Source organism: Crassostrea angulata, chromosome 6 (genome assembly GCF_025612915.1).
Source record: "Crassostrea angulata isolate pt1a10 chromosome 6, ASM2561291v2, whole genome shotgun sequence".
In the NCBI taxonomy this organism is placed as follows: domain Eukaryota; kingdom Metazoa; phylum Mollusca; class Bivalvia; order Ostreida; family Ostreidae; genus Magallana; species Magallana angulata.
Window position 1 is genome coordinate 5,744,683 of NC_069116.1, and position 24,829 is coordinate 5,769,511.

A 24,829-nucleotide genomic window follows, 5' to 3' on the forward strand; every position below is an offset into this window, starting at 1 on the left:
TTTTTTGGAATACCAAATTATTTCCAAACTTGGTTTATTCTTTTAAAAAATATTGACTTACTTCCTCTTCTTTTTAAACTTTGGCGCTCTTTCTGTTTTATAAATATCATCCAAGTTTTTGTCAGGAAAAATATTAATCAAATACTGCAAACACGTTTTAAAATCACACAGAAAAAGAACAGATATATCTAAGTTACTTATGATATCTTTTAACTTTTTAAGAACGAACTTCCGAAAATGTTTGTCAGTACATACTAACAACTTAGCGAGATCTACAATGTTTCTTTTCCTGACTAAGTTTGGTATAATGTGAGTACGAGCTCGAAGAATCAAGTCTTGCAGTTCTACTTCAGAAACACGTTTATATTTGCCTGCAAAATCCTCAACCGATCCACTCTGATCTAGAAATGAAATGTGTTTGGAAAATCTTTAATATATTAGTTTATCATGAATTTGCTCATTTGATTTTTAAAGAAATTTGTTTTAATTTTTAAATTTTCAAAGAGTAAACTTTTTATGTTTCTTCAAGGTCAGAGACGAGTTTGGAAAAAATATTACCGGATACTAATGTCGGTACAGGCACATAGAGATTTTTCTTAAATTTACATACAAAAAAATTCAATGAAGAAGGAGCCCCCCCCCCCCAGTTTATGGGACCATGTAAGAATTTGAATTGGGAAAAAGGATATAAACAGTAATTAATGTTAAAGGTAAACTTGCCTGCCCCCCCCCCTGCATATTAGGATTTTCAGGATTTTGAAAAGGAACGCTTTTCCTTTTGTTATGCTTGTCAAGATTTTTTTTAATAAGTCTGGCCTCCTGAACCCCACCCCCCCCCCCCCCCTCCCTCAACACTCACACACGCTTTCAAAAACGATGCTACGTGCCTGCGGTGAAATTATATTATCAAAATCAACAGAGAACTTTACAAGTGGGTTTCTAATAAAATAACTATATTCATACATGGGTCGGACCTTTTGATGCAACCATACTGTGTAGAATCTTGGTGTCCCCCCCCCCCCGGCCTCACGTTGGTAAGTTTCAACACTGACAAAGTAATCTTCGGTCTTTTCAAAGATTAAGGTGGATTTCAAATTGTAACGTTACAATTTGAAATCCACTGAAGAGCCGATCAGGCGAAAGCGCTCTGGATTAAATTTGAGAGAAATGGATTATTGTGTTATCGTCTACTGAAAACCTTTTTCTATACCGTTACCTATACCAAGGACTTATTCGTATATATATATATATATATATATATATATATATATATATATATATATATATATATATATATATATATATATATATATATCTGTAATTTATTTCATTTAATATCACTTTACAGAAACAAGAGGCCCATGGGCCACATCGCTCACCTGAACAGCAGTTCCTTGTGACATTCTATTTCGTAGAGTATGCTTTTTGTATTTTAAACATTGAATCCCTTTCTGGGGCCCCAGTATTGGTCCTAGGTTTATAGTTGGCTTTAACAACATAAATAGCAACATAGGAATGAAAGTGTGTAGCACTGCGGCGGGACCGCACGGACACAGCCTGAAAAAAATGAACGTAGAAGAGTTCCACATCAAGAGGAATAACTCTCAGACTGTACAGAACGACATCAAGAAAGATAACTCTTGGTTCCACTACATTAGAGTTTACACAATTTGAGGATTCTTGCATAGTAATTTCACAAACTGTAGCATTATAGTTATCGAGAAAAAACTTTTTAAAAACATTTTCAATATATCTTTCTATGTTAAACTTTGAACCCCTCTTGGGGCCCCTGTATTAGTCCAGTGCCAAAGCTTTATTTATTTGGAATCTACATTATTTAAGGATGCTTGCATAGAAATCTCACAAGCTTAAGCATTAAAGTTCCCTAGAAAAAGATTTTAAAACATTTTCCCTCTATATTTCTATGCTAAACTTTGAACACCTCTTGGGGCCCACTATTAGATCGAGGGTCATGGCTTTTATAATTTCGAATCTACACTATTTGAGAATGCGTACGTAGTTATCTGACAAATTGAAGCATTGTAGTTCTCGAAAAGAAGATTTTTAAACATTTTCCATATATACTTCTACATTTAACTTTTAATCCAGCTTGGGTCCCCAGTATTAGTCCAGGGGTCACTATTTTAAAACTATCAAACCTATATTATCCAAGGTTGTATGCATGCTAGTAATCTCACAAATTGAAGCATTGTAATTCTTGAGAAGAAGATTTTTTAACATGTTACCTTAATATTTCTATAATAAACTTTGACCCCGTCTTGGGGCCCAAGTATCGGTCCGGAGGTCACGATTTTACCAATTAAGAATCTACATAAGCCAGGGATGGATGCATAGTAATTCCACAAACTATAATATTGTAGTTCTTGAGAAGAACATTTTTAAACGTTTCCTTTATATTTTTTAAAATGTCTAAATTTTGAACCCCTCTTGGTGCCCCATTATTTGTTCGGGAGTCACGATTTTTACAAATTAGAATCTACATTATTTAAGGATGTTCATGTATGCATGGTAATATCCCAAACTGTTGCATTATAGTCTTGAGAAGAAGATTTTAAAACATTTTCCTATATATGTTAAAATCTAAACCCCTCCTGGGGCCCCACTTTTTGTCCGGGGGGGGGGGGTCACAATTTTTACAATTTAGAATCTTTAGTATATATACAACCTTTTGTGTAAATATTGGCATTTTTGGTGCTGTAGTTCTTGAGAAGAAAAGATTTAAACATTTTTCATATGTAGTTCTATGTTTAACTTTGAACCCCGTCTGGGGCTCAAGTTTTGTCCCGAGTGTCACGATTTCTACAATTTCGAGTCTTCATTACATATATCAAAGGCTGGAATGCCCACAAAGGCCTCGAGCTGACATCATTAATTTAAATTTCAATACCAATAGTCGTATATTAAATAATATCAGAATAAAAATATTTTGTGTAACTAAATTCGTACATATTATAGTATTTATTGTCAAGCAGACAAGATACAAATACACATAAAACATGGGATCATCAACAAGAGTTCATAATAGCCCTCGCCGTGCACCGGTACACATCCGTCCTCGACCAGGGAGCCCGCGGAGATCCGTGCAGGTGTCACTACAGTATTAAATTTTACTATATATTCTTACCAAAATTGCACAAGTTTACATACAGATTGAAAATTCAAAACGATCTTCTGGAAAAAATCCTCTTGATATTTTTTTAACAACGCTTCATTTACAATTTTCTAGAAAATACACACGTGCATCCAGTAAGGCGTGAGATTTTGTTTACCTCCAAGTAACACGTGTTTGAAAATCAAGCCCGGGCCATTAACCCCCCCCCCCCTCCGGAAACAACACGCATCAAAAATTTAAATGACCTCGCATTATTACAAAACTGGGATAGTTAGACCTCTTACACATTGTTTTTCATCTCATAAAAAAACCAACTCCTGTCGCGTGCGGAAACTCCCCGAATTCAAAGGAAAATTCAGGAATTATTTTGCCTCAGCCATGTTTTGAAATACTGTTATGACACCTGCACGCACTGTCTGAGTTAGGTCGTACGTACAATAAGTCCATAAATACCACAATATGCAACTATATTTTAATATGCAATTTTAACATCACCATGTGATTGTATACTCATTATATTCCCTTATAAAATACGTAGTGAGGCATTTGTAATACAATGAATCATAACTCATCATGGTTACAAAAATCGAAGAAATTTCAAAGTTCATAAATAAATTATCTTCTTTCTGCTTTAAACACTCTTTAAACAGATTTTACGGGTACATCAATTGTATACGAAGGTAACACATACACAGTGTTTCCCTAATTATAATAAAACATACTTGTTTTTAAATTTAATTCCCGTGTGAAACAAGATTATCTATGGTATGGTTGTTTACAAATAAATCCACACCACGTGCGTTGATCTGCCGTATCTTTAATGTCCAACCAAACTAGCTGCAATCTTACAACAAAATCACAAAATAAATTTATCGCTTATATTTATCTTGGAGACCGTGCCCGATAACAAATAAATTTAAATATTAATTTTTATTTTTATCGGGCACGGTATCCAAATAAAATGGAAGCGATGAACTAAAAATAATATTTAGTGAATTTTTACACCTTATCGTATTCATCCGTCATTTCTTGATTAAACAACCTTATATACTTATGCCATGAGTTGTCAATAATCAGGGAGACATAGTTGGTTTTTTTGGTGCACAATTTAGTTATATAAATGAAACAAAAGTCATGTAAACATTTTTCCTATGTATTTCTATGTTAAACTTTGAAATCCGCCTGGTGCCACAATTTTGGTCTGGGGGTCACGATCTTTATAATTTAGAATCTTCACTATATATACAAGCTTTTGTGTTAATATTGGCATTTCTGGTGCAGTGGTTCTTGAGAAGAAGATTTTTTAAAAATTTTCCTATGTATTTCTATGTTAAACTTTAAACCCCACCAGGGGCCCTAGTTTTAATCCGAGGGTCACGATTTTTACAATTAGAATCTTCACTATATATACAAGCTTTTGTATAAAAATTGGCATTTCTGGTGCAGTGGTTCTTGAGAAGAAGATTTTTAAAACATTTTCCTATGTATTTCTATGTTAAACTTTGAACCCCGCCTGGGGCCCTAATTTTAATCCGAGGGTCACGATTTTTACAATTTAGAATCTTCACTATATATACAAGCTTTTGTGTAAAAATTGGAATTTCTGGTGCAGTGGTTCTTGAGAAGAAAATTTTTAAAGACACGCACCCTATACTCACTGTTTCGCAATTATCTCCCTTTTGAAAAGGGATGTGCCCATTATTTTAATAATTAATAATCCTCTTTCCATTAGGATGCTTTGTACCAAATTTTTTGGCCCAGTGGTTTTTGACAAGAAATCGAAAATGTGAAAAGTTTACAGACGGACAGACAGACGGACGGACGGACGGACAACAGACAACGGGTGATCAGAAAAGCTTACTTGAACCTTCGGTTCAGGTGAGCTAAAAATTGGTCTTTGTTTTTCCTTACATAAATATATTTTATCCCGTTGGGTAATTTGAGAAAGAAACTCCCTTGACCATCTGATTTATTTATTAGAAAGGCACAGGCTTTCATAAAACATAGAAACCACATTGAGGGTACCCTGTTCATTTTCTCTCACGTTTAGGTTTAAAGTTCAATTCCAATACATTTTCTAGCGACTTAGCTTCTAACTATAAATTCAAAAAACATCATATCTCTATTGGCACGCACATACACGTAAAAAGGAACGCTAAACTTAAGCGTTTATTTGCAACAGGCAAGCAGTACTTCTTATAAAACCTTTGTTACCTCTATTGCAAATATTCTCTTTTATTTGCAAAAGATATGCGTTTATTCACATTTTTTTGCGTTTATGTGAGAACGCTACATGTTTAATTACAAAGCTTCATTTATTTACGAAAATATGTTTAAAGCTGGAAAAATCAGCTCAATGAACATTCTAATATCTAAATGTGTATAAAAAGTTAGGATAAATCTAAGTCACCTCTACCGGCCTACTGAGTTTTGCGTAAATTGTCCTATTTTATTTACGAACTTAAGTCTAATCAAAGCACTGAAGTACTGACGGGAGTTGATTTTATCGATTGTTTTTTATTTTAAAATCAACGACATGTTATTTTGCATGGGAAGTAAATTCCTATAAGTATCTGAATTACGCACATTTTTATAATATGAATCCTACAGGAATTTCGTGAAAATCCAATATCAATCATGTTGTGTAATATTCAAAGAATGATTCCATCAAACTACGTATTAGTAATCGAAATAGTTATGAGAAATTGTATGGATCCAAGCAAAATTGAACTTTACTCTCTTTCAACCAGACTCTCAGCTGTGTCCGTAAATCTCCGACAAGCAAGAGAGACTCTATGCTTGTCAGAGATTTACGGAGACAGCCGAGCGTCTGGTTAAACGAGACTTTATTGAACTCTGGCGTAGGAAGACAAATTGTACGACTTCAAAAAATATATAAATTCCTCGTACCATTGAAAGGGACTTAGACACGATTTGACTTAAAGTTTTCAATTTTTATTTTTCCATTTTCAATGTTTATAATGATGAATAAAGAAGTTTTTAATGTTATGCCAAAAACTGAAATTGAAATATCAAGTTACAGGCAAGATACAGGGTTCATAATTCTTTGTTTTCTAAACAAAGCTCGAATGTTTTCATTTTTTACATATGTATTGTATTTGTGTAAGTTTCAATCAAATATAACTTTATTTTGTTGATAATAGTATTTATAAAGATATTGAGTTAGTTTAAATCGTTTTTTACATGTAATTTTGTCTAAGAAATGGTTATTCTCTGCATTTCATTTTATGTAAACAACTATAAGACTCGAGCTTTGTTTATATAACAATAAATTCTTACCTCTGTATCTCGCCTGTAACTTGACTCTAACATTCAATATCATGGTCAATCATTTAAAATGCACCAGCAAACCAGTTTATACATAAAAAATTAAAATAAAATTTTTGATCTCAAATTCTGTCAAAGTCCCTTTAAAATCTGACTATTTACAAGGTACCTTTAAATAAATTTATAAAAGAACAATGGCTAAGAACTCATTACATCTAATTTATTGATTAGAACTTAATGTTGTCAGCGGTGTTGATTTGTGCTTAGGTTTGCCTGAGTAACTGCATAGGAGAGCTGATTAAAATCAACTCTCAAAAATATACTATAGATTAAAGTACCCTTTATGTTACAAGCCCCTGGTAAACAAGTGCTTGGTAACATGTTGCCAAGCAATTGGGCAGCGCTTATTCAAGGCATATTAAAGGGAAATTTGAACGGTACAAAACAGCTCGATGGCTTTAAATAATTTATAGATGACAATTCTATCTCATTTTTTTTTCAATTTCATTATACTTATCCAAATTGTCGGACCTTTTGTTCTAATTAGACTGTGAAGAATATGGATGTCCCCAGTGGTATCACGTTGGTAAGTTTCTACTCCGATAAAAAAATCTTCTTTCTGAAAGCAGATCGAGAAGAAAAGTATAGATTGGTTAATGTTTGCCATTTTCGGAAATCGTCGCAGAAATTTTATCAATAAATTTATGAAATGCTTTTGGTTTTTTAAGATCATAGGTGGCCGGTTTGTATGAATTCGTGGATCCTCGCATCTGAAAAATGTTGTTTTTGAGAGGATTGGGAGTAAAATAACAATTTAAAGAATTGACCTATAAGGGAAATGGATTTCACCTTTGAAAATCACAGTATTCACACATTTCTATCATACATACTTCTACATTCTTTCGAATTTTCATTTTGAACCTATCATTTTGCTCTTACAAGAAGATGGGGGAATAAGATGGAGCAAATGCCCATTCGGTTAAGTCGTAAAATAAAATTTGAATTTATTTTTTCCCAATTAAATCTTTTCAAATATATTATAATACAAGTTTGCAAAAGCAGAATTTCTAACTATCATATTCAGTTTTTAATATATGTTACAAAAAATAAGAAAAACACTTATTGTCTGAAATTTTGGTGGTATCGAACCCATAACATAAAAACCATAGGTATATAAGGTTAGCTTATGTCAAGTATTTTAACCATTGAGCCATTTCAGACACAACAAAGTGGGCTGTTTAAATATCATATATGACTTTGGCCACGAATTTACGAACTTGTATTATTTTTTTAAAACGTTTAATTGTTGGGATACAAAATGATATTTTTAATGCATTATGGGTCATCTCTCTACATTTTTGTTTATTGAAATCGGCTTGTTTTCCATTAACCTTATTCAGACTATGAGAAAAATATGGAGCACAAACCCACTCTATAAAAGAAAATGCCTTGAACTTCTAAAAAAAAGGACAGTATTTGCAGGTTTTGAGACGTATACGCCTGTTTGAGTCAACATATTCCAAGTATTGAACATATTTATAGGTTACAAATCAATAATATGTTAAATATATATTGTTTTAAATGATTTTTTAAAACAATATAAGATTTATTGATATTTTATTTTTTCAGTAGCTTGTCCGACCGTGTATGAGCATTTTACACGCTTTATCCACCCATCTTCTTTATAATTAATCTTATATGTTGGCTAAAACAGCATTCTCATTGTAAATTGGTAAATTATTGCATGTTTTTTGCCATAGATAGCCTTCAGGACCGGCCTGTCCCTAAAAACTTAAATACTTAATAAGTTGTGTTAAAATGAATAAAATAAGATAGCATATTGATAGGGGTACAACCACCCTGGGGTTGAATTTTGCCAAAAACTGTCAGATAATTCGAAAACTGAAAGTCGTCTATATTTACATCTTAATGTGAAAGTTCTGAATAGCACGGTAGGTTAAATCGCTGGCTTTGTCACACACGATGTTTTTGTGCCCTGGTTCGATTTAATTTGTGGGCATACTTTTTCATTTTTAAATAAACAGAATTTATAAACACCGTTTTATTTAAAAACCCGTGTTTGCTTTTTGTAGAACATCGATAGGAAGTGGTGAAATTGTGGGAGAAGTACTGCAAAGTAGATGTAATTCATTCTTTGCAATGAGCGTGTGCATTGGTGACATTTTATGCGAAAAATGCAGTAGGGAGGTTTATAGATTAGACAAAAACGAGAGTTGGTCAGTTGGAATTTTTCGCCCCCTTGTCATCCCGGCATCAGGTCAGACTTCTTTGCAGCTGGATCGATGCGACAGTTAATAAGGAAAAAAGAGTTCAGTTGAATGTACGGTGAATGATGATAGTGTTCGCCTCATAAAAAGCCTTCTACATCTACAAACATTACTCTTCCTGTTATTTCTGTTAGAAAAACTAAGGCGACATGCATTATTTGTCGCAAAGAGTCTATGGGTTTGAAATCGCATCACGCGAGACTTTCGATAGTTGCTTGTAAGTCATTTGTTATAAATAAACGCATATAAAGAACATGTATCACATTTTAGAAAGCAAACTGAAAATAAGATTTCAAGATATTAAAGTAAAAAAAAACTTATACTGCTCGTTTAACAATTGTTTTTTTTTCAATCGCTATTCAATATGAGAACTTTACTGTTTATGGTCTTAAATCAAGAAGTAGAACAGAAATCAATGAGCTTTTTGTAAAGACAGAAACCAATACCTATAGGTCAAAACTGTTGTTATACAAGTGTTCTTTTGGGTAAACAAATGAAAACCCTCTTTCGATTTGGGGGCGGCATCGGCTAAGAAGTATTTTCAGGAGCTTGATCAGGTCAGAAATTCCCTGTTTTTTTTAAAGGAATGGAAAGAATAGTTAAGTTGTTTTAAACTTTTTTGATTTAGCCGGCTGTTTGTAAGAACACTATAAATTGCGTTGAGCTGTTTTCTTCATCCCGTCTTCCGTAATAATATTATATGTCTGCGTCTGCATCTATTACTCTGATGTAAATTCTCCGAGCCATGTTAACGCTGACATGAATTCATAAAAGTAAATCAATTTTTCTTGATAGATAAATACATATGAGGATGTTTTACAATCGATGAATTTATCCCGGAGAGAATCAAAACTGTTGAGAAAGTAATTATTTCTTTTCGGACAAATATTTTTCTTTAAATAAATGGAACTACCATAAGAACAAAGGCTAAATATTGATAACAACAACTCATTGTTTACTTACCAATTTTTCTTTTTTGTCCCATCTTGATTCGGATTTAGGTACTTTGTTTTTGGTTTTTTGTTTTCCTTTTAATAAAGAGAATCATTATGATAGCAAATTCAGAAATAAAATTAGTTAGCTTTTCAAATATTATAACTCTAGATTACCTTACAAAAATGTGTACCTACAGAAACATTAGGCTGTTGGGCCACATAGCAATCATTAAAAACAATATCAAGGCTATAAAATACAGTTCAAATATAGGTCACATCAAAGAAACTGTTTTCATCGTATTTTTATAACTACATTTTTTAACCATTTTGTTGAATTTCACCTGGCATCTTTCACCCCTGAAAATGTGTTCGGAATGTTTTCTTTATCGTTGCTAAGTATGTAATAGATCCAGAGTTGCCCGAATGAAAGTCACGAGACTTTCCAGAGCCATGAAATTTTCAGGGAAAGCATGACTGTTCGGATCATATTCTCAAAATACGTAAGTACTAATCATTTTTCATATTATACAGACTTTGATGTATACTAGTAATAAAACATAAAAATTATTCCAATTTATGTGAGCGCAATTTAAGTTTTATTCAATTTGATTAGTCAACCTACTGACATAAAAATAAGGATTTTGCATATTATTGCATCGTCGAGAGAAGTAATAATTATTTCTGTAAATAAGTTATTTACGTTTCATAGCGGTGTCTCTATGAAACAGCCCCAGATGGTGCTCGCTTTTGCATAAAATCTTCCGCTGATCTTTTTTTTTAAGCTGATGATTATTTTGAATGTCCAAGTCTACTCGTTTCATTAAATAATGCGACATCAGACGACACACACTTCCCTGTAGAAAAGTTCAGAGAAGCCATCAATTTTGACTTATTACTAAATTTTGTTAGCACGCAACAATTCTAAACTTGCACATAGTCTTCAAAAATTAAGAAAGATTTAAATAAAGAAGTTATCTTAGAGAAAAGGTTACGTGTTTTGTAGGCGGGTTTGGTTTTTAAAAAAATACAATTCCTGACATGTATCATGACATAAATCATGAGTACATACTGTGAATAACAATGCTTGCTACCCTTTGAAAATTTAACACGCCATTAAAAATCTCATTTATTAAAGAATTTTTGAAACGATTACACAAACTGTGTTCGACAAATAGTTCTCCTAAAACATTTTCTTTCTTCCTTTTTCAAAACACGTTTTATATACGGGCTTTCAACCACAACAGGTTTTATAACAAAAGCAGAACTGAAAATTTAGTCATTATAATCGTTTGACACCATATCACATATATTTTCAACTCGCAGCAACAACGGAAGACTACTCGTGGCTTTGCCACGAGCTCTGCTCTAGTTGTATTTCTTTCTAAATACTATAATAATTATTGTATTTAAAAATTCCTATATGTGAAGAAGAAAATTGTACCTCAATGCGCTCAATTCCTCAAATTAAAAACATTCAAAAATTTAATTGCTCTTCCTCATTATACACGACTGTTGTTTACCTGGCGTGAACTCGCGTGACTTTAATAACCTTACTCACTTCACCCCTGCGAATGATATTGTTATTTAAATTTTAGACCGCGTGGTTATATTTGACCATTTCAGTTTCGCAGTAAAAATCGTGCCTCGTGTTTGTAGTCTATTTCATAGAATCAAGGTTCTTGTAGTCAATTATAAAATCTAAACGTTGATTGATTTTAAACTTTATCTTCATTAATTGGTGGATAAAACGTGTTCTAAAAATAAATATAACAATACAAAAAATAGTTTTTTTTCTGCTGTAGCAACAATTAACATGCTTAGTAGAGATCGCCCTATGAGTTTATCTTCGATCCGCGCCTGACCTAATAATAGCATCTATAGTGAAACAGACTATACTATTTTATGCAGAATGTTCCTTGAAAATGGCTCGATATACTAAGTTTTTATGCAAAAAAGACACCCATTATTTTTTTTTAAAAACCTGGTATTGCACACAACAAGCATCAAAATTGGCTATGATTTTATAAAGCAACCCAATGTTTATATTTTCAATCACTTTACACGTGGTTGAACACGAGCGATAACTCTGTTCTGAATATCATCGTTTAATTTAAATAACCGCTAGATGGTGAAATAAAACATACATTTTAAATGAATTTCATATTTTAACTAAATCAAAGTTGGATATGATATGAAAAACGACCAGTCTTACGTATTTTGAGAATATTATCCGAACACATTTACTTCCGCTCGAAATTTCACAGGAACTCAACAAATCTCGGTGAAGTCTCGTGAACTTTCGTTCGAGCAACTCTAGATTTATTATATACTTAGGAACGATAAAGAAACCATTCCTAACACATTCGCAGGGTTGCACTTGATTGATGAATACACAGAATGAAAAATGTGAAACGTTAAAGAGCTATCGTAATCAACGTATTGACAGGCATATCACTCATTTTTTTACGAAGGCCCACCCATTATTTTCATCTTTAATCCAAAACAACAAATGGCTACAAACCAGGATGATTTTCCGCTGTAATATTTTCTTAGGAAAAGCGATGATGCCTTTATCCCCGTTACAGAAATGTGTCAAAACTATTAGAGGGTGTTACGAGAGATAGATAAAACATCTGTTCCGTACAAATTCTTTATCTAAACTTACTCAGTTATTTACATGGTAACAACACAATACAATCATAACAATACAAAGTAACACAGTGACGTCATAACTATTATGACGTCATCACCATTATGATGTCATAACCGGGAATCTACATTGTACATTATATGTCACACAAGTAGAATGTTATCGTATTCATAACATCCTCCGCAGGGCACAATGTTTCTGATGACAAATAGATATATACGGTTAATGTTATACAAATATTGACTGGGGTTGAGGGCAACATTGATTATATTAGCCCCCGAGGGACGAAATATTGCCCGATGCGAAGCGGAGGGCAATATTCTCGTCCCAAGGGGGCTAATATAATCAATGTTGCCCGAAAACACAGTCAACATTTGTTTTGTTATATGAAGAAACAAACCAAAATTTAAGAAATTAATTGAAAACAGATCGCCGTAATTTTCTCAGCTCAACAAGGAATTCACGAATTCAATTTTGTGCAAAGTTCATTTCCATAATATCCTCAGAATCAAACGACCACTGGTGATATTTCGCCGACCGTAAGAATTAACATACAGATGTTCTACCTGATTTTACTTAACAGTAATTCGCAAATCCTTATATTCGTTATGATAGCAAACCGTCGCATTGCGCGTCCGTTGTTTGCTTGCCTTGACTGACTGTCTATTATGACGTCACATTGTTTTGGAGTCGCGAAGAATTATTTACGTCATCGTTTACGAATCAACAAATCATCATTATTTTAGATACAGGAAATGTTCTCTAGATATTATTCCTAGCCGGTCAATATCAAAAAAATATTGACCAGTCGATATTTTTCGGACGAGCTAATATTACAATTATTGACTATTCGTCTATATAGAGTTATATAGTGAGAAAATACTACTGAATATAACAATCCAAATTACTGTACAATTCAAGCGGATATAATTTTGATATGGGTCTTGAAGTTACACGACCATTACTGGTTCTTATTGTTGCTGAACGAGACAAGTGATCTCTGCTTTCTGCAAGTTCTGTAATTAATCCTAGTCTCCAATTCACTCTTGTGTCATACATTTGGACGACATCTCCAACTTTTAAAGTCTGGACGTTGTTCCCATAATTACGATGGTATTCCCGGAGATATTGTAAGATATTCGTGTTTTCATCGTTGGTGTAAATTGGCAAGGAAATTCTGTTTTCGAATGAAGGAATCTGTCAAACGGTTTTTGTCCACTTCCTCTTCGTGATCTTTCTCCGGGCCACAAAAGTATTTTGGAAATGCTCGGCGTCCTTAGAGTAGAAGAGAGGGTGTCAATGGTTGTGGGTCATAGATATCCGAAGAGCTATTCGAATTGGTGTTGTACTTTTTCCTGTTCTTTGATTATATCGTCATAACATAACATAAGATAAATGGTTTTAACATATCTGGATCTTGAGATAAGCGGCGAATTACATTTTTTGTGCGTTCCAGTGCAACTATTTCGTTTGAAGGTAAATTGCAGACTTCTTCTTTCCATGGTAACTTTGCTATGTATCGACCATTTTCATAGGTAACATACTTCTGATCCTCAACCGGCAAATTAGTTGTTTTTTTCCAAGCTTTCGAGGTCTTCTATTTTCCAGAATTTTACTAAATTCAATTCCTCTGGGCGATGATAAGACAGTACATTGCAGGAAGAAACATGATTGAGTTTGACACTCGAGTGTGTTGGTCCTGAGAGTAGATATCCTATTTTAGAACTTACAGCAACTGGTCCAGGTCCCCGTATGATGTCATTTCCAACAATGTCCCAGTAGTGATCCACGCCGATAAGTAACAGGATATCAAATGGCGATCCATCATTTGAGTGTGCAAACTTCAATTGTTTCAGATAAGGGAGGTTCTTGATTGGTACATGATGCGTATGGACTTTGGCCGCAATACATGGGACAACAACTACATGAATCTGAAATTTTTCCCCAGAATCTGCATCAGATATAAGGTAGAGGTTTTTAAAGTCCGCATCATTTCTTTTCCACCAAATGCTGCAATCGTCAGAGTTTCAGTTCCCTTGTACTTCAAGTTCAAATTTTCTGCTAATTCCTCTGTAATGAATGACCTCTGTGACCCCTCATCAAATAATATATTTGTGGTCATGACCGTTTTTCCACTGGTAACTTTCGCTGTTGCTGTTTTAAGTATTGTTTGAGTATTCGCCACTGAAGATGCATGTAGAGTCGCTGAAGAAGGGATAGCATTCTCGTATCTTGTTGAAACATATGTTGTTTCCCTTAAACCATTGCATACTAGTAAGTAAGTATGGTGTCGTTTCTTACACTTTTTGCAGTTTCTCTTTGAAGGACAGTCTTTGACTCTATGTGTTCCAAAACAGTTGAGGCATAATGATTTCTGCTTCACAATAATTTTCTTCTGTTCACAGGTTAAGGTGCAGTTGCTTCCCATCTGAGTTTTATCATCACAAAATACATGTACACAGGATTTGTTTTGATACTCGTGTGCATCTCTGGTTTCAAAGTTTGGTTTGTGTTGAAAGAATCGCTGTCTTCTATTGTTAGTTGGCTTTCCCTTAAATGCCTTTGCATAAACGTTTGCTGTTCTCTGACATGTTGAGTCATTGTAATACCAATCTTCATCAGTGTTCGATACAGCTTCAAGAATTGACAGCTCATGTCCTATGGCTTACCTCAGATCACCAAGTGTCCTGTCATCTCCTCCATGGGTTCTAGCCAAGTTCTGTCTTATTTTTTATGGTAGTTTTCTCAAGACTACAGGTACCAATGAGTTTCCATAGTACAATACAATCATAATAAAACAAAGTACACAATGACGTCATTACTATCATGACGTAATCACCATTATGACGTCATAACCGGGAATGTACATTGTACATTATATGTCACACAAGTAGAATGTTATCGTATTCATAACAAAGGGTATTCAGACTAATCCGGAATTTATACGTTTAATTCTGACTTTTACTTAAACACATGCTTTCCTAGGTAGGTGCGCACTTGTTTATAGTTTGTTTGATCGATGTATCATTCAACAATCAAGTCCTTATTACTTATATATGAATTGCTTCTTCTCTTTCAGATTACTGTGTTCATTGTTTAGTAAACATACTTCACACATAGACATCGTTCTTATTAATGAACACAGTCATAACGGCACAGGAAGGTTACTTTCACTTTCAAAATAAACAATGCCGAAAATCAAGTGTCCCATCCCCGACTGTGAATGCAAAACTGCAGATCTAGACGAAGCTATTGTGTCCTCTTAACTAACAATACACAGCACCGTTCACTCGTCTAACAACGTGCCTGCAGCTAAAACAGAGAAAGTCAAGCGACCTTCTATATCTGCAGCCGGTAGTAGTGAGGAATGTTCGTACTACATATCAAGGTGGTCCGAATACATCAGCGCCACTGAGATCGCTGGCCGTGACAAAGTTGTTCAACTCTTTGAATGCTGTGATGAACCCCTCGGGAAAGACCTCACACGATCAACCGGCGGTAGTCTTACAGATTAAACTGAGGAAACAGTACTTGCAGCCATCAATAAACTTGCTGTACGTAATGAAAACACTATGGTTGCTAGGGTCACACTCTATAATATTCGCCAAGACAGGGATGACCCAGTGCGTAATTTCAGTGCTAAACTTCGTGGACAAGCAGGAGTCTGTAAATGTGTTATCACATGCCCTAACTGCAATCATGAGGTCAATTACACTGACACCATAGTTCGTGATGTACTTGCTAGAGGCATAGCTGACCCCGATATCAAGCTTGACCTCCTTGGGGATAAAAACCAAAATATGACCTTAGAGGAAGTCACCAAATTCGTAGAAGCTAAGGAAGCGGGAAAACGATCTACGTCTCGACTTCTAGACACATACTCTATAGCAGCTACTAGCTCTTACAAAAAGACAAAGCGGCCGAAGGACAAAAATGAGACATGCTCTTAATGCGGAAAAATTGCCATGACAGACATGCACCAGATCGTAACCGTAAAACAGAATGTCCTGTCTTTGGTCACAAGTGTAGACATTGCAACAAGGACCACCACTTAGAGACTGTTTGTCGAAGCAAAGACAAGGAGAAACTCCCTACAGCTCCCACAGATACCCATAACTATGAGGGTGGCATATTTGAATCCCTCTCTGTCTTATCCGATATCACCTCCAAATACCATGCAAATAAAATAATTGCATTGGATCATCATCTTTATGACCATCTATCAGATACATGGATCAAGAAGTGTTCCAAACCTCAACCATTCATCAATCTCATTATCAAACTCTTACCTGAAGAACACATAGCACTGGGCTTCTCATTGAATGTGACGCCAAAAAACCATTAAACTCCCAGCTTTGACTGACACAGGATGTCAGAGCTGCCTCGCTGGAATTCAGGTTATCCATAAACTTGGACTTACAAAATCCGACCTCATTCAAGTGACAATGAAGATACATGCCGCAAACAATGGGGGTATTACAATCCTTGGAGCAACTATCCTTCGCATATCTGGACTAAACAACCATGGTGAGCCATTCGAGACCAGGCAAATGACATATGGGACTGCCAACTCTGATAAACTATTAATTAGCAGAGAAGCTTGTGTTGCACTTGGAATCATTCCGGATTCTTTCCCCTCAGTTGGTACCTGTAGTGAAAATATGTTTGCAACAGATTCACTTTAGGAGACACAAAACTGCCAATGCCCAACATGCCAGCTGCCACCACCACTTCCGACAACACTCCCGTTTGCAGCAACAGACAACAATCGACTTAAACTCGGTGATTTCCTACTGAACAACTGCAAGTCCAGCACTATTAACACATGTGAACACCAAACCCAACCACTAATGAGAGGACCCCCTATGCGTCTGATGGTGGAACCTTATGGCAAACCTGTCGCCCACCATTCACCTGTCCCCGTCCCAATACATTGGCAGGAGGAGGTCAAGGCAGGACTTGATCAAAACGTGCGGCTTGGAGTTATAGAACGTGTGCCCATCGGCGAACCCGTAATATGGTGCCACAAAATGGTGATATGCGCAAAGAAAATTGGCAACTTCGCCGCACGGTAGATTTTCAGCCACTTAACGTACACGCGACACATGAAACCCATCACACCCCCTCACCATTCCATCAAGCAAGACTTGTCCCTCATGACACAAAGAAATCGGTCTTAGAGACGCCTTGAATGGATACCACAGTGTTCCCATCCACCCAGATGACCGATATCTCACAACATTCATAACACCTTTGGGAAGGTATCGATATAAGACCGCCCCACAGGGATACATTGCGTCAAGTGACGGCTACACCAGACGATACGATGAGATAGTTGCTCACATCCAAAACAAGACTAAATGCATTGATGATGTTCTGCTTTCGGCCAATTCCCTCGAGGACAGCTTTTTTCAGGTTGCACAGTGATTGGATATTTGCGGAAGAAATGGCAAATTTTGTTCGCACAAGACACGGTTGACTTTGCTGGCTTTCAAATTTCTTCAAGCAGTGTCCGTCCCTGCAGGAAGTACTTCAATGCCAACATGGATTTCCCAACCCCTCAAAACATCACCGATGTACGCTCTTGGTTTGGACTAGTTAATCAAGTTTCATATGCATTTAGCATGGCAGAAAAGATGATCCCTTTTCGACAACTTCTCAAACATAATGCACCATTTGAATGGACTTCAGAACTTGAAAACCTCTTTCAGATTTCCATAAAGGCCATCATAAAAGAGATCAAGCATGGAGTGAGAATATTTGACCGCAGCAAACTTACCTGCTTAGCCACAGCCTGGTCAAAAACTGGCATTGGATTTTGGCTGTTTCAAAAGCATTGCACATGCCCTGGACAAGATTCACTTTGCTGCACATCAGGCTGGAAAATCACACTTGTTGGGAGTAGATTCACCCATCCAGCTGAATCAATATATGTACCCATATAGTGTGAAGCCCTAGCTGTTGCTGATGCTTTGGATAAGGCCAAATACTTTGTACTTGATCTCATCATTGCTGTTGATCACAAACCACTTTTAAAAATACTTGGAGACAGATCCCTAGAGGATATTCCGAATTCCCGACTTCGAAACCTTAAGGAGAAAACACTACGATATCGACTCCGCGTCACTCATATCCCACGCGCCACCCAGCAGGGACACCAGAGCAACTGCACCTATCTGATGACAAAGCCTCTATCAACCATGCCCTTCCACCGTCTCATTTCCTTGCTGGTATACGTTCTGACGACGACCCTGACAATATGGAAGACAACTTAGCCGCTGCACAACACTCAAAACTCTATCCGTTCAATCAGTCACGAGGAACAGAGTCCGTATACCCACTACCAGCGATGCCAACATGCATCAGCTGCTTCAACTTATCGAATCAGGCTTGTCCGAATCCAGGAACGAATCCCTCCCCCCGCCCTACGAGATTTCTTCCAGTTCAGAGAAAACCTTCACTCTTTAGATGGAGTTATTCTATACAAATTAAGGACCGCATCGTTATACCCCCTCCCTTAGGCAGGAGATCCTCTCAGTTCTACACTCTGCCCATCAAGGGGTAAGAGCAATGATTTGTAGAGCTGAAGCCTCCGTATTCTGGCCAGGGATCACACCTGATATAACTTTTGTTCGTGAACAGTGCATTCAGTGTAATCGGATAGCACCCTCCAACCCCAGTGCTCCACCCACCCCCTTATTTCCCCAGACTATCCATTCCAGTGCCTATGTGCTGATTTTTTCACCACAAAGGAACATATTACCTCGTCATTGTTGACAGATATTCCAACTGGCCAATAGTAGAGAAATCATCAGATGGCGCAACAGGTTTAATCAACTGCCTCAGGCGCACATTCGTCACTTTTAGCATCCCAGATGAACTCGCAACAGATGGTGGACTAGAATTTACAGCTACTGCCACACGTCAATTTCTAAAAGACTGACAGAAAACAGAAAGTTCCTCAAAAAATATCCCTATAAAGTCACTAGAACCCACAAGGACCAGTGACACTGACTTGCACCACAAGGCCGCATGCACATCTCCGCAGGGATATGATAAGGTACTCCTTCAACACCATGACAAGAAGCCAATCGCGAAACCATGGCCAGACCCCACTTGCATATATACTACCAGCACCCATTCCGAACATCTCAAGTCCTTGTCCCCGAACAACTGATTCATTTACTGTTCCTGTTGAAAGAGAAGCAGACCTTTCACCTCCTAGATCGCCCGCAAAGGACAGACCTGACATCCAGGAGCAGACGTCATCGGACCGGCAAACCTCATCAGTTGATGGTAATAACGTGGAACTGAAAGTCATCTCACACCTCACCAAGCACCCCCTGAGACGACTCCACGCCGCTCTGGACGCTCTACTTACGCCCAAAAATGGCACACAGATTATGAAATGCATATCTAAATTCCAACTTTAGTCTTAATTCACCAGCTTTTTATTTTATTCCATATCCAAAAAGACTTGGGGGGGGGGGGGGGGGTAGAGAGTATTCAGACTAATCCGGAATTTATACGTTCAATTCTGACTTGTACTTTGTCTTAAACACATGCTATCCTAGGTAGGTGCGCACTTGTTTATAGTTTGTTTGATCGATGTATCATTCAACAATCAAATTATTACTTAAGGAATGAATTCAATATTTTTTTGTTTTATACGATAAAATGGTTTGGGGAAATTTACACTTTATAAACCGCTTCAAAAAAGCGTAAACTGTTTTAAACCATTTTATATCGTATAAAACTAATAAATATTAATTCATTGCTTATAATTTCATTTTTTACTCTTCATTGTAGATATAAACGGTCATTTGACCTTTAAAATGACGTAAAACTGTACAAAATTCAAACGTAACATCAGGCGTATTGATACGTTTTTGACGTTAGTCTTGCTATGACGTAGGCAACATTCTTTATCCGATATAAGATAATTTTTTAACCACTCATAAAGCACGTTACAACCAGAATTAAATTATTTATGTATGAACTGCTTCTCTTTCAGATTACTGTGTGCATTGTTTAGTAAACATACTTCAAAAATAGACATCGTTCTTATTTGACTATGGAAACTGTTTTAACGGTGTCGCTTTTATTAACTCGTGTCTGAAAAACTATCAAAATTAATTTAGATGTCATACTATTCATCGTATAAAGAGGGGGCCCCAGAGAGAAGTGACAACATATATAATTATGCTGTGAAGTTTTTTTGTATAAGTATTTTTCATTTAGTAAGACATCTCTGATGACCAAACTTTCAGCGTCAATCGTAGAATTATAAGCAAGATACAGAGCTCCCAATTTTGCTATGGTTGAGTCATATTTTGTTCACATGAGTTTATTACATTCAGCTTAAGATTTTTAATTTGTATTTCCTATTCAGCATTTAAAAAGGAATGGTCAAAATTTTGGTCAAAATTTATTTTACCGATTTTAATGTTTAATGCAATGCTTCGGTAAGACATTTTTAATAGGCAAACAAAGTTTACGTGACATTCGTTCAGTTATAAGCGAGTTACAAAGCTTACTTACAAGTCGTCGCTATGTAAACAAAGCTTTTGTATACATTTGAATGTTCGAGTAAAAATTCCAGTTTTAGACCTAAAATGAATGTGTTAAACATTAGGAACTGTGTATTTATGTTTAAAATGAATAAGAAGATAGACAAATCAGCTTATTTAATGGTACTGGAATCTATGTATAGAAAAACAGGACACGAGCCTCGTTTACATGACAACGGATTGAAAGTCCTGTTTCTTGCTTATAACTCAACGATTGACTCTCAAATCTCCATTGATCATTAGAAATGCATTTCTAAAGCATTGTAAATTATAAAAACAGAAAAATAGAATTTGACCAAAGTCGTGACCATGCCCCTCAAATATATAGTAAATAAATAAATAGTTATAGTAAAAAGAAATTGTAAACAATTAAAAAAGAAGAAAAATGCACTAAAACAAATAAAGAACACAATTTATTTTTCAATATGAATCATATATATATACCCACATATTTCTATCAGCGATATTAAACTCTGTTTAAACTGAACTAAAACTCGAGAAAATGCTGAGCATCTTTACAACACACATTGCATTATTCAAACATTACGCAAAAGATCGTACCGAACTACTAAATGGATGAATTGTATTATAGAATGTTGTCAATACATCAGATTTTGCTTATTTTGCGCAGGTAAACAATCAAATGTCTGATTTACATGTACCGAACCTCCATGTTTGATTTGATACGTAAAAATTACAAAACAAAGGCGATAGTTCCCTAGTTTACAAAGCATAAATAATGAAGATGAAACGAAAATCAAAACAAGCTAATACCATCGTCTGTGAAAAATGTCAACGCATTGAAAAAGTATCTTGCACAAAAAAACAAATTCATCTTTGTCAGATCGACCCGTTTATCATACGTTCAAAAATAGCTGCTTTAAGCAAAGAACCTCGTTTTTGAAATATGAGAACCCGAATTTATAAACTGATTGAACCACGCCTTTCCTTTATTGTTATTTTCGTAATAACTAAGATTTGAAACAAAAATTAGCCCTTAAGTTTTGCAATTTATGTTTTCCTTTCCATAAGGATGATTTAGCCTAAATTACGTTGAAATGAACCCAATTATTCTTGAAAAGAAGATTTCTAAAAATGCATCCCCCTTTTTCAGTTCCGAGATTTTCTCCGCTTTAAATGCAAACTGGCCTTTCATTTTTGCAATTTATATTTGCCTTCCAATAAGGATGCTTTGAGTCAAATTTGGTTGAAATGAGTTTAGCTGTTTTAGAGAAGAAGTTCAAAATGTAATGTAAAAGGTTTACAGACGGACAGACGGACGGATGGACAAACGGATAAAATGTGATCATAAAAGCTCACTTGAGCTTTTCAGCTCAGGTGTCTTAAAAATGGGTCCACTGAAATAACGAGAAGGGTAATTTTTAACTTTAAATATTACCATAGCTTTAGAAAAGAAAAACCCGATTTTTTTTTTAGGAAATAGTAAGTTTTCTTCAAGATATAATGCAAAATACTCACGTTTGAATATTAACCACTGTTGTGTTATTGCGTTGAGAAAATAGAATTCGTTCAAAATTTGGAGCATAGTTTTGTCTGATTAAAATGTGTATTTTCCGAATATTTCTTTAAAATAAAGTTGCTTTATTGAATACCCGCAAAGTGCAAAACTAGAGAAAAAAAGGAACGAATCAAAATAAAAAGGAAACGAAAACTACCGAAATGAATTTACCGAAACGAAACAAAACAAAATCTACCGAAGCAGAACAAAACGAAAACAAAACGAAACTAAACTAAAACGAAACATACATAAACAAAATGAAATCAAATGGAGCAAAATGGAATCAAAGTTACATTTACATGCAGCTATTTTAATTTCAATATACAACATAAATATAGTGTTTAATTTTGTAGTAACAGATCCATCATTTTTAAATGAGTCTCTTTTGATACCTAATAAATGAGAGCGAGTAAGCGGGTTAAGTAAAATCGTTACCATAATAGCCCGCAAGAAAATCACCAAAAAAGAAACATTCTATTGTTTATATTTACATCAGTCTTTAACAAATTAATAAATTGATCTTAAAAGTTAGGAAATATTGACAAAATTATTGTTAATATAAAGCTAAAAGAAATGGCCAAATCGTCTCCTATTGGACTATGAGTCTGACATTATCATGGTTATTTCGTGCAGTCCGTGATTTTTCTTAGGTCGCTGTAGCTTCGACTAATCGATAAACAGGGCGTGTAGATTTCAGTCTGGCTGTTTATCAACTATAAGTTTCCGTAAGAAATAAAAGGGAATCATACTAAGTAGTTGTAAATAGACTTGTACACACAAAATCCGATTTTGGGACCTGTCGATTTTTGGTCTGCTTTTGTCTAAAAACAAACTATAGCAACGACACCGCAAAGCTGAGCATCCCCTCGCGAAATAAACTATTTGGTGGGGAGGAAAGCATTCTTTAAGATACACAGGAAATTAAAGATACCAACTATTTATCTCCCTAAAACCTCTTTGAATCAAAATATTTCGTTATTCCTATCCCCATGCACGCTCTGGGGTGAATCCAGGAAGGGTGTGTCGTTTACGTGATTGTACACTTCCTCCAATTACCATCAAAAACAAAACACATTACAAATGTTTTGAACTTAATATATATAGTTCTATTTTCTTTATTCAGTGACATACATTACGCATTTAACATGTTGTAATTTCAACCCCGACTTTTAAAATAGAGTAACGTATCTACAGCGATTAATATGATATTGTTGACGATACTCGTTTAGATCTCTTCTGAATTATGAACCAGTTCTTCTCTTAGTAATTCGGGATATTTAGCCCGATTTCATCTCAGACAGCTGCTTATTTCGATTAAATTGAATTGAGCCCGAATTCATCTCAGACAGCTGCTTATTTCGATTAAATTGAATTGAACTTACTTTCTTGCTCGCTTCAATTTTTTCCCTTCTAACTCCCCCAAAACACGTTTGTTTCTTACCTTTACAAGGCCAAAGTCGAACAAAATATCAAGTTGTTGATCTTAAATAATTACTTTCGCAAATAGGAAATGTCTATTGTCAAGTCGTACATAAAATGTCTATACTAAGTGTTGTAATCAACGATATTGTAAAAAATATTTAACAGAATTACCTGAGAATAAATAGGATTTGTCCTCTAACCAAGCTTATAAAGTGTACGAACTACGAAGTTTGATAAACATGCATGCAAGGGTTGTATTTGCTTGAAAGGCTGAAACACACACACACACACACACCCACCCACACACACACACACACACACACCCACCCACCCACACACACACACACACACACACACAGATCAGCCATGCTATATTCCCTTTGCAACAAGTTGCGCGAGGCGACAAAAATCAGACCTTACACTTTTAGAAGCATTAAAATAAAAGCGGAGGACTAGCAATTGTAGGAGAAATAATAAGGTAAAATTGCATCTGGTGCTCTTGCTTTTTAAGACAAACAGAATTTGATACTTACCGACAGACTGATTAAGCTTAATTTTGTTTCGTTTCAATTTCTTTGTTTATAATTCGTTTCGCGTTTTAAAGGTACCCAGCTTGATTTGATAAGCAATGCGTGTTTGAAACACGATAACTACGCGGGCAAATCTTAAATAAATTTCAGAAATAAAACTTTCAAACAAATAGACAAAGTGGACAAATTTTGAGGGAATTTTTTTTCACAAGTTTACGTTAAGAAAATTGATTACCTGAAAGTCTTGTTTTTTCTTTGTCAACTAATCCGAATTTGTTTGGGTAAAGTATTACTAAACGGATGGAAAAAGCATGTCATTTGTATGTTCTTAAAATCATATAGGTAAAAAGATTGACATTAAAAAAGCACGTAATGTTCGTCCCTATATATAAATATATATATATATATAAAAATATATATATATATAGATATATATATATATATATATATATATATATAAAAGTAATTTAAAATTAGAAAAACAAGAAAGGTAA

At 35.2% G+C, this 24,829-nt stretch overlaps 1 protein-coding gene and 1 long non-coding RNA gene across 2 annotated transcripts in view; both read right to left on the minus strand.

Annotated features, from left to right (window-relative positions):
* Positions 1 to 126: 126 nt before the first annotated feature.
* Positions 127 to 24,628, minus strand: LOC128189400 (uncharacterized). The gene is made up of 4 exons (XR_008244234.1): positions 24,571 to 24,628; positions 9,673 to 9,737; positions 6,953 to 7,040; positions 127 to 401 (listed from the first exon to the last, which is right to left on the minus strand). It is a non-coding gene; the product is annotated as an uncharacterized LOC128189400 (long non-coding RNA).
* LOC128186458 (uncharacterized) overlaps positions 24,628 to 24,829 on the minus strand; it is a 70,317-nt gene continuing 70,115 nt past the window's right edge. The window contains exon 13 of the mRNA XM_052856228.1: positions 24,628 to 24,662. Coding sequence (XP_052712188.1) covers positions 24,628 to 24,662 — 35 coding nt within the window. The remainder of the gene's footprint in view (positions 24,663 to 24,829) is intronic.